This window comes from Oncorhynchus mykiss, chromosome 6 (assembly GCF_013265735.2).
Source record: "Oncorhynchus mykiss isolate Arlee chromosome 6, USDA_OmykA_1.1, whole genome shotgun sequence".
Lineage (NCBI taxonomy): Eukaryota > Metazoa > Chordata > Actinopteri > Salmoniformes > Salmonidae > Oncorhynchus > Oncorhynchus mykiss.
Window position 1 is genome coordinate 40,145,567 of NC_048570.1, and position 11,706 is coordinate 40,157,272.

General features: G+C 41.8%; 1 protein-coding gene across 2 annotated transcripts; it reads left to right on the forward strand.

The window, feature by feature from the left end:
• Positions 1-1,769: 1,769 nt before the first annotated feature.
• Positions 1,770-9,420, forward strand: LOC110525942 (BAG family molecular chaperone regulator 4). 2 transcript variants are annotated; one of them, XM_021606470.2, is made up of 5 exons: positions 1,772-2,044; positions 4,217-4,339; positions 4,562-4,804; positions 4,910-5,164; positions 7,502-9,420. In XM_021606470.2, the coding sequence occupies exons 1-5, from the start codon at positions 1,916-1,918 to the stop codon at positions 7,973-7,975; spliced, it is 1,224 nt and encodes a 407-aa protein (XP_021462145.1). In that variant the 5' UTR covers positions 1,772-1,915; the 3' UTR covers positions 7,976-9,420. The 2 variants fall into 2 exon arrangements, with proteins under 2 accessions (XP_036835995.1, XP_021462145.1); XM_036980100.1 differs by lacking the exon at positions 4,217-4,339 and having other exon boundaries at positions 1,770-2,044.
• Positions 9,421-11,706: the final 2,286 nt, after the last annotated feature.

Consider the following 11,706-nt stretch of genomic DNA (forward strand, 5'->3'; position numbering starts at 1 on the left):
ATGCTGTATTGTCATGTGTTGCTGCATTGGGTCTCTCTTTATGTAGTGTTTGTGTTTACTGATCATGAAAAGCTACTTGCTGTATTAACCAAAGACGGTACAGTATGAAGATACGCGAAAACTGCTTCTCCAACAGAAATCCCAGATCACACTTGTAGGCAATGTTATTCTTCTTCTGTGGATTTTATATGGCAGTTGGCAACCAACTTTAAGGTGAAGGAAAAAGGAAACCGCACTCTGCTCTTGGTAGTATCACTGATATTTAATAAGCTTATGACCTAAAGCATGACATTTCTACCTTTAGATTTTGTGGCATAGAGAAAGTTAAGATATCAGACAGGGGAGGTGATATTAATAATACTCTGAGCAAAAGAGAATGTTTTGGGATTTTCACCCTCCAGACATTATTTCCTAAAGGACTTAATGATGAAATGTCTATGTATGTTATGTTGTGAATTTGAAAGTGAATTATGTACCTATTTAAGATTACTCTGTTTTTCGTAAGATGTACCCAATGATCAATGATAACTTGCTGTGTCCTCATTGTGGTTTTATGGAATTGTTTAAAGCGTCTTATTTATACACTCTTGTAGTGTTTGTGAGATGCATGTTATATCAGGTAGCACTTATTTGTTTTTCCTTTGCCTCCATCCCCTTTCCATGCGTGGAACGGATGTGGGTGGGGCTAGGTCTACATAACGGTGCAATTATTTTTTTTTAATCACAAAAGCTCTGACGAGGGCCGTGATGCCGATACTTAAGCTTATTAAATATCAGTGATACTACCAATAGCAGTGTGCGGTTTCCTTTTTCCTTCATTTTGTTCAACGGTTGCTATGCACCTGCAAAGAGATTGCTCAGATTTTCGAGTGCCTTTTGAATTTTGAACCAACTTTAAGGTGCATCATTGCCAGCAACTGGACTGGAGTGTACACCAGAGACAGTGAAGTCGGATGTTCCCCACCACTTTCAATGTGCTACTTAGCCTTGTGTGTCCCAGTCTCAGCCTTGTGACTACGCTTTCCTTCCTCCCTTCTCGGCCTGAGGACCACCCCGTCCCCACCTTTTCCTGGATCTTATACAGGTGTCTTCTCTTACTCTCCCTGTTCCACAACTCTTGCCACTTTTTTTAAACCACTGTTCTTATTAATCCCCTGCGTAGAAACACGCGCCGAACTGCGCATGTGCTGGCGGTCAAAATCAAAAGGCACTCCTTCACTATAAAGTTGTTTTTGAGGAAAATAAAAACCTTTCAGTTTCTCACTTTCACGAGGTTGAAGCAATAACACGTTCAACTACTTAAGAAATTGTCTCGAATCTAGGTTGTGTCTTTAGATTGAGAAAATTAACAATTAAAGGAATCATTTTTCACTTCTCTCATTGACTTCCAAACCCCTGCCTGGTCGTTTGGTCTGTTTCGCAAGCGTTCTCGAAATTCTTGCGACGTTATGGTCTGTGTTTAGAAACTCTGTGGTATAACTATGATAGAGCAAAATATAAACAATTGTTTTGCATGAAATAATCGTAAATGTTGAGTTCTGACGATGCTCTTCAATGGGTGATGATATTACAACCAAATAGTTAAAATTTATTTAACAATACTTTGAAAAGGGTAGCAGTTGTCATTGGTTTTAGCGGAGCTGGGATTGACTTGCCACCTAGCAGGCAAATCGAACGCTCTGCACGTTATTGTGACGTTTTATTGATAACGACCTATTCTACTGACGCACGTGGTGAAAAGGGAAAAGGGAGGGGCGAAAAATTAAAGGGGCAAAGCATAAAATACTTGTCATTCAAACGTTTCCATACTTTGCTGTCCATGATCAATGCATTAACTGGAGCGTTTCAATAAAGCAATTTTGTCCCCAATATCAGTCTATCCTATTTGACAGTTAATTGTATCACGATTATTTGTATGGCAAACGACAGGAGTGCTGGGGACGCTGCTTGGGTTATGCATCATCAAATGCCGTCGAATCCCAAAGCCGCCTGGCCTTCAAATTACAACTCAGAAAATAATAACGTGAACTGGAGTAACGCTATGGTAAGTCACATTGTGTAGCTAATTCATATCAACACGTACTTATGTTTTTAATTTTAGAACACACGGGTTAATGTCAGTAAACAAGCTTTGTCTCGTACTGTGTAAATTTAACGTCATTAGGTCAAGCTAGTTAGCTAGCCTATGTTTTAGCTAGCTAACGTTATCTAGCTAGCCGTCTTCTGACAGTACGTCCAATCTAGCTAGTTAGTAAGATTTGCAATACTGCTTGCTTAGCTATATTTGACATGCAGATTTTCTAGCTAGCTATCTCGTTTGTAGTATATGATAAATAGCCTAGTTAGACAAACAGTTGAGACTACAATGCATAGCTAACTAGGTATCTATAACTAATAGTCCAATACCAAAGGGTCCTAACATTACTTTTTTATGGGGCTTTCACGACAACTAGGAACTTGAGGGAAAAACGAGGTCAAATCATGACGTCAGTCATATTCAGGTCGCAAAAGGAGTTGTAGAAAGATACCTATTTTGGTCCATTCAACAACTGAGCGATACAACCCCTGTTAAATCTGGATGTTGTATCTATACCTTCTCATGCCTTTATTGGAACGGATTTAGTGATAATATCTGTTGGAAAAAGTTTAATGTTGCCACATACCTACTTGTTAACAAAATTAAGGAAGTTTCCTTGAAAATTGTTCTTAAATATTAAACATGTACTTCCTGTATTGATTTATTGTTAATAATTATACATTTTTTAAACCTGGAAATAAAAATAAATAAATAAAGCTGTAGAAAGATGCCCGAGTTTCCTGTTTGGAATTCCAAGTTGGATGACAGTAAAATATATTTTTCCCAGTCAAAGCTTTTTTTTTCTAGTTCCCAGTTGTTTTGAACGCCGCAATAGATCATCGGTGACTTAACGTCAACACATTTGTTTCCGATGAGAATAGAGAGCAATAGTAATGGCTTCTTTTTGTAGGCACCAACTCTGCTATGGTTTTGAACGAAGCCTAAGAGAAAATTTGGTTTTTGTAGGGTTTTTGGGATAAACGGCGAAAATAAGGAGTGTGGGAAACACAGACGTAGATCTTATACGTTTTGTACTATGAGAATCTTCATCAGCTAACCTCAACTTTTGTGAATTTTGAAGCAGTTATCATTTTTTTTAAACCCACAAAGCACAAAGGCTTCATAATTCATAATATCTGTCAGTTAACATTACTTTTATCTTATAGAACAACATTTTTATAAGCCTGTGTTTACCTCAGACCTTCAGCGTTTATTCCAAAACCCTATTCTTTCCCCATTTTAATTTTGCTATAGGAATGGGTGAGGGGTAAATCATTTCTGTTTTTTAGGTCTACAAGCTGGCGAGCTCTATGCTCAGTGTTGCATTTGATGACCAGGAAGTCTTTTTTTTCAGCGTGTCGCCATCTTGCTACATGGACAAGTTTTTGGAAACATGGCATGTGCATTTTGAGCTACTGTAGGAAGTGACTTTGCAGGCTAGCTCAGTGGACTATTTCAAGTTGAAGGCTGATGAGGTACTGCAGGCTGCCACTAGCAACTAAATTATCCTTATACCTTTGTTGGGTGTGATTTTCAAAAGAAATCTGTTCAACAACATACATCTGGTGAAATGGAAGCAATTATTGGTACCATAATTGTGTTGGAGGGGGTTTGGAGTATATCCATGAATATGGACCACAAAGAAGTTTTCTGGAAACAATGCCTGTGGTATGGTGGTCAGCCTTCAACTTGAAATCCTCAATGCTAGGGGGCAGTCATTCTCTGCATTACCTCTTATAGTCCAAGGACCTTACATGTTCTGTTTTTCTATAAACAAGCACTGTAACATGGAAACATGTCAGCGTGGGAATCCTATTAAGTTGTGTAGTAATTTAGGCTGATATGAAAGATACTTTACTTTGTTTACAAAACCAAACGGCAAGCAAGTGTTAACATTCAGAACGAGCGTCGGTGCTCTTATCAAAACTAGCTAATGTTGTGTGATGGCTGCTAGCTAGCTATTATGTAATACAGTAGGAAATGTTTTTACATTCGATCAGTGTCAGTCTTGCTGCATTTGACTATTGGATACTTTGGTCAAACAAGTCTAGGGTTACGGTTTACTCGGGTCAATATGACTAGTTCAAACTGTGCTGATTTGGAGGCCAGGTAAATAAATCTCTCCCCGTATGCCTACAGGATGCTTCCCAATACCCTGGTTACTCCTCAAACTACTGGTACCCCCAGTCACATTCCACAGCAGGGCACTATGCAAATGCATATCCTTCAGGATCTGACGTGCAGCCACCTTACAACCCACAGGTGCAGTACAGCCTCATGTTATGTCATAGCAAAGGCCCTCTAAATCCAAGGCTATATATGGGAATTAATTCCTTATCTCAAGACTAAAGTGCTCTCAGCCTTCCGTGACACTTTGTCACGCACACATACTTTCACAGACCGGTAGTCTGGCATGCACTTTCACACACTTACGGATGTAGGCACACACTTTCTCTCTCTCTCTCTCTCTCGCTCCCTGTCCAGGCAATGCAAGCATATCCAAATGGCCACAGTGTCTATAACCCTGGTCCAGGCCAGTATCCGGCAAGTTCTTTCCACCCATCCAACCCATTCTACTGTGCAGACCAGATGCCTCCCAGGCAGGCCCCAGGCCAGTACCCTAGCCAGTGCTGCCCAGGACCAGAGCAGAGCACAGGGGGGTCAGGACAACCACACGCCCAGCACCAACATCAGCATCACCACTATCCTGGACCACACTGTCAAGGGGTAAGTTCATTCAACCAGTACAGGGCAGTGTTTAATGGTGTCTGATGTAAAGGCAGTTGGGTATAATGGATCTTGTTTTCTATTTTATACCTTGATCTTCTTTAGGCCTCTGGCTATCTTCCTGGGTCTTACTCGCACTATGGGGAAGGTGGTCCTGCGTTGCCACCAAACCCCCCATACTCCACTGGACAGGCCATTCACCATAGGCCGCAGGCTGAGGCTTGGGCCCACTCGGGTGGGTATGGGCCCTCACACCAGCAGTGGCAGCCAGACAGCCACTATGGGACCCCTGCCCACCCCCAACAACCTCCAGCATGGCCAGGGACAGGCACTGGAGCCCCACCCTCCTATGAAGCCAAGGTACATGTGGAACACATGAACGCATCTCAATGACCTAAAGTGGCTTTTTGTCTCATCTCCTTTATTTGCACATATTGTTTCTGAAATAAAATCCAAGTGGGCCTAATTTACTTCTTGGAAGAAAAGGGGATATGTCAGATAAAAGCTCAATACTTCCTCTGGTACCGTAGCTGTTTTGGGTCTGAATTTTAATAACTTATATTAATTCATTATACACTAGTCGTCTAAGACAGGTGGGCCTTCTACAGGCCACATCAGACCGGCTAGTAGATATTACAATTATTATTTTGGGTTTTAAAAAAACACTCCAGGACACATTTTAATGTCTAAAAAATATACTGAACAAAAATATAAACACAACATGCAACAACTTCATTGATTTTACTGAGTTACGGTTCAAATGAGGAAATAGGCCAATTTAAAATACATTCATAAGGCCCTAATCTATGGATTTTGCATAACTGAGAAAACAGATATTCATCTGGTAACAGATGCATTAAAGAAAAATGGGCCTCAGGATCTCGTCACAGTATTTTTGTCCATTGAAATTGCCGTTGATAAAATGCAATTGTGTTTGTCTGTAGCTTATGCCTGCCAATACCATTACCCCACCGCCACCATGGGGCACTCTGTTCACAACGTTGACATCAGCAAACCGCTTGCCCACACATCGCCATAAACGTGGTCTGCGGTTGTGAGGCCAGTTGGACGTACTGCCAAATTCTCTAAAATGACATTGGAAGCGGCTTATGGTAGAGAAATTAACATTTATGTCTCTGGCAACAGCTCTGATGGTCATTCCTGCAGTCAGCATGCAAATTGCGCGCTCCCTCAACTTGAGACATCTGTGGCATTGTGTTGTGACAAATGCACATTTTATTGTCCACGGCACAAGGTGCACCTGTGTAATGGTCATGCTGTTAATTCAGCTTCTTGATATGCCACATCGGTCAGGTGGCTGGATTATCTTGGAAAATGAGAAATGCTCACTACTAGGGATATAAATACATTTGTGATCAATTTGGTAGAATACATTTTTTTGCCTATGGAAAATTTCTGGGATCTTTTATTTCCGCTCATGAAACATGGGCCAACACTTTACATGCGTTTTTATATTTTAGTTCAGTGTAGGTTGAAATGATAATCATCCTATATACACTACATATACAAAAGTATGTGGACACCCTTTCAAATGAGTGGATTCTGTTATTTCAGCCACTTCCGTTGCTGACAGGTGTATAAAATCAAGCACACCGCCATGCAATCTCCATAGACAAACAAACTGTAGAATGTAGAACGGCTCAGCCGCGAAGTGGTAGGCCACACATGCTCACAGAACTGGACCGCCGAGTGAAATGCATAGCGTGTGAAACTTGTCTGTCCTCTGTTGCAACACTCACTACCGTCAGCACAAGAACTGTTCATCGGGAGCTTCATGTAATGGGTTTCCATAGCTGAGCAGCCACAAACAAGCCTAAGATCACCATGCACAATACAAGGTGTCGACTGGAGTGGTATAAAGCTTGCCACCATTGCGCTTCTGGAGCAGTGGAAACGTGTTCTCTGAAGTGATGAATCACACGTCACCATCTGTCAGTCTGATGGGCGAATCTGGGTTTGACGGATGCTAGGAGAACGCTACCTGCCTCAATGCATAGTGCCAATTAAAGCATGACAATGCCCCTGTGCACAAAGTGAGGTACATACAGAAATGGTTTGTCGAGATCGTTGTGGAAGAACCTGATTTGTCCCCAGTGGAACCACCACTTTTGGGCACCCGAGTGGCGCAGCGGTTTAAGGATGTCTGTGCTAAAGGCGTCACTACAGACACCCTGGTTCGATTCCAGGCTGTATCACAACCAACCATGATTGGGAGTCCCATATGAAGGTGCACAATTGGCCCAGTGTCGTCCTGGTTTGGCTGGTGTAGGCCATCATTGTAAATAAGAAATGGTTCTTAACTGATTTGCCTAGTTAAATAAACTAGGCCAAATTGCCCAAAATCAGTGCCCGACCTCACTAATGCTCTTGTGGCTGAATGGAAGCAAGTTCCTGCAGCAATGCTCCAGCATCTAGTGGAAAGCCTTCCCAGAAGAGGGGAGGCTGTTATAGCAGTAAAAGGAGGACCAACTCCATATCAATGCCCATGATTTTGGAATGAAATATTTGACGAGCAGGTGTCCACATACACTACTAAAAGTATTTTCAAAACTGCCCTCTTTCTAGCCTGCACATGTATTTTGAGGAACAAATTGATTTTGAAATTCATGTGGCCCTCAAGCCAGCAAGTTTGTTTGCCCACCCTTGGTCTAAGGCAATCTTTTTTTACTTCCTCAGGACCAGCACTACGCAGGACCCCACCAGCACCAGCGTGCCCCACAGGTGGGACCCAAACCCAGACTGGCCCACTCCCCTAACCCCACCAATGGCAAGCCTGTCGACTTCAGCTCACCTCCCCAGATGTACAATAAACCAGGGCGAGGAGGGGCGCAGGAGCCAAAGCCTTCCCAGGGTGAGCTTCCACCCCCAATCCCAGCTCCAGCCCAGCATCAGGGAGTGATCCACAACCCTAGCCTGGCCAAAGTCCAGCAGGTCATGGCCCGGGTGCTTTTGCTCCATGAGGATGTGGACGAGTTTGTGGGTAAAAAATCGGACAAGAGTTACAGGTACCTAGAGGAACTGCTTACTAAGGAGCTGCTGGTGTTGGACTCAGTGGAGACTCAGGGACAGGAAGTGGTAAGGCAGGCCCGGAAGGAGGCTGTGCAGAGGATCCAGGCCATACTGGACCGGCTGGAGAAAAAGGCCTTCTGAACTGAACCAGTTATGTATATGGACGGGTCTTACTGTTCTTTTCTTGTGACATTTGAATTTTCCACAGTCAGGTTGTGGGCCTTATTTCAGATTTAAACCGGTCCCTTAGAATTCATTGGAGTCCTAAGTCCTTGTTTGTTGTCTACACCTCCCGGATCGGAAAGGTTTAGATTGGCTGATTGTCAACAAGGGTTTGGTTTGGAATCGGGCCAGCTTGGGATACTTTATGCAGGTGTGATCACAACATAAGATGCCATTTCAAAGTAGTCATGATGGAAAATTGAATGGTTGTACATATCAAGTTATGATGTTGGGTTAGTTTTCATAACCCGACATTAGTGTCCATGACTGCTTAAAGCGTCTTATGTCATACTTATGCCCGTGCAATGTAGTGTCGCCATGTTCCTTTCGAAGTAGGTAGACATTTCCCCTTAATCACTGGTACAGGGTCAGATAAGTTTTCGGTTTGGATTTGGAGTAGGCTGATCTGATCCTAGGTCTGTGGTTAAAGGCCATGTATTCCTTTCACCATGTTTTCTTAAATGATGTGAACTAATGGCACTGCCATGAGATTTCCCCTTTATCACTCACCCCAACATTGTCACCCACTTGTCATTGCAAGCAGAATGCAAACGGTGCATTCACACACACAGCCTTCCAAATCGGTACTGGGTAATGTATTCTGTTTATTTGACACTTCAGGATATACAAAGGTAGGGTCAATTGCTTTTCAATGCGGTCGATTTTAAAGAAATGTATTGAAATCCACTTAATTGAGAAGTGGCGCAATGAAAATATTGAGCAAGTTTCAATTCACATTCTGAATAGATGGAATTGATCCCAACCCTGGTATGTACTGTTTTGTAGTTGGTCTACAACTTCTTCACAATGCTATTTCCATTGACTGGTGGTAGACAGTCTAAGTGCAGATCTAGGATCAGTTTGTAGAAGGATGAAAATGAAAACTGACCTTCCTTTGGTGTGATCTCTGACCATTCTACCACATAGTTTGACCAATCCAGTCTCGGACCAGTGACTATTTGAGGGAGGAAACGAAGGATGCATTGTCAAAGTATTGGATGAGGAGGTTGGATCAACGATTTCCTAGACTGTGATCGGTTCTTATAAATCACAAGTGCCATAATATCGGCAGGTGCTTTTTCAAATCTTTAAAAAATAAAAATAAACAATCTCTAAAGCTTTGCATGGAACCAAATGTTATGTTTGTCATATTAGTTTCTCTTTTCCCCCCATGTGCTGGTATTTTTTTTGTGTTAAGATTATTGCGTATTAGTTTGATTGATGTGTGTGTAAAAGGTCATGTCTACAGAGGTTTCTGATTAAGTGCATGTTTCCAACGTTTAGATGGAAATATTTGCCTGACTGATTTTAGAAGTGACTATAGCTCAAACTGAGGACTTGCATTAAATGGCATATTTTTTAAATATGTTGTATTTATGCAATTGTAGTCTTTTTGGAAAACATACCGTAAACACACAATTAACAAGAGTTCGTCATCTTATAGGTGGGAGAGAAAGAATGACAGACATTTTTGAATGAAGGGGTGCTGATGGTGAGACAAAGCACATGCCACTTGATCTCTTTTCCTCTAGGGATTTAGATAATTCTGTGAATAGTTTCCCTCCCTGAAAAATGTTCTTTTCAGAATGGCCAGCCATGAGAAAAATGTCATGTCTTTTGGTGAGGTTGAGACTGCTGTGTATGTCCGCGCACATATCATTGCCTGATAACTAGCATTCAGATCTTTTTAAATAGGTGTGAACGCATATGTTCTCGCTGAGTATTTTTGAACACTCATTGAATTTGATTTGTGGGACGGTGTCAGAAGGCTTTGAAGACTCACTGAAGCAAACCAACTTTATTAATTCCTACACTTTTCAGGATTCCTTTGAAACTAATCTACAATCAATAGTTTTGCTGCTTTAAAGTATGGAGATGTACAGTAGGCAGTCTGCGTCCCTTGCATGGTGATAGACAAGGGCCCAGTTTCGCAAAAGCATTTTAAGGCTAAGTTAATCTTAACCATAGGAGCCTATGGTTCTAACGATTAGCTTAGCCTTACACTACCCTTTCCAAAACCAGTTCCACTGAAAGGTGGCAGCAGCTACAACGAAAACTGTCAGACCGGGCTTCAAACCACTTTGAAAAACTGGATTTCTACATAACCTATTGAGGTATTGTAGCAGAGATTTGTAATTTACTTTAAAAGCTAAACAAAAAGATTTGACCTCAACTCCACCTGTCCTGGAACGACAGACACCCTCCTCGTTAGGTGGAGATTGACCTTTCACCAGGGCTGGCAGTGTTTTGGTATTTTATTAGGATCCCCATTAGCTGTTGCGAAAGCAGCAGCTACTCTTTCTAGGGTCCACACAAAACATGAAACAATACAGAATGACAATACAGAAAATCAATAGACAAGAACATATCAAGGACAGAACGACATACATTGAACGACTGCGCTTCACTGGGAAAGCCATCCTCACCCATGCAGACAAAGTGTGGGGCAGACTTTACATTGGAGACCAGTAAGTGCAGTGACAATACCTGTCCTTTTTATATTTGTTGACTGGAAAATATGGTCAGGAAAAATGGACAAGAATTGATCCACAAAGATTAATCCAAGGCATGTTTTGGACAAGGCTCAGGTGTGAGGAGAGCGGAATGTAAATCTTTTTTTAAGCGCTTGGGCCCTAAAGTAACATGCACTCTAAAGCAGAGTTATGTATCGTGAAAGTGCATAGGCCAATCTGGTCACTGTTCCCAAAGTGGACGTCAGCAGTGTGAATTCTGTATTAATATCAGATTGTAGAAGAGCAAATAACTGGCAATCTCTATATAGATCTAGCATCAACTCCAGGCTTCAGTGTCCAGAACTTTGAGTTTCTACACAGCCCTGGATATGACTTGTCCATTGTAGACCGTATTTATTTGTTTATTCTAGACCTGTCCTCAACATGTATAAATATCTACAGTATTTTCATAGTTGTGCAATATGTTTTTTAATAAACTTGAAACTTGTGGTTTTCATAAGGACAGTGCTATGAACGTCACCCAGCTGGCAAACCATCGTGTTACCCATGTCTTGAACGCAGACCACAGTAAATGACGAGAAGGGGCGGAGACATACCAGGGCAAGAACATCAAGTACCTTGGCATCGAGGCCCACAACTCCTGTATATTTTACATGATTGTCAACTTCCAGACTGCGCTGAATTCACACACTGGGCCCTCCGGGTTCAGCAAAGTGAAACGTTGCAAAATTAGTGAGTTCAATAGTGATACTCCATCTATCATTGTAAGTACTAGCTTGTTACAGAGTAAGAAGTTGTTACATTGGGGAATGCCTGTATAGTAAGTGTGATATGGCCAAGTGTATGATGAAATGTACATTAAAGAGTTGTTTCCTTCGCCAACATGACATTTCTATCTGCAATGCACTGAAAGGTCAAACTAAAAGGAGGCAAAAGTTTCCAGAGGAGAAGTTAACACACTGTGCTTAGTGTGCAAAATCCATGTTCTTTCTCCCCTCTCCCCCTCCCCCTTTCTACCTTCTACCAGTGGCGGTAGATTCCATTTAAGATGGAGGAAGATTTTTTTTTAATGAGCATGACCTTATTTATATTAAAGCATATTGGATGACTGTCATTCATATTCCATTCACCCAGTTCAATGTAATAGAGAGAGGTTTAGGCTACTACATGATACTA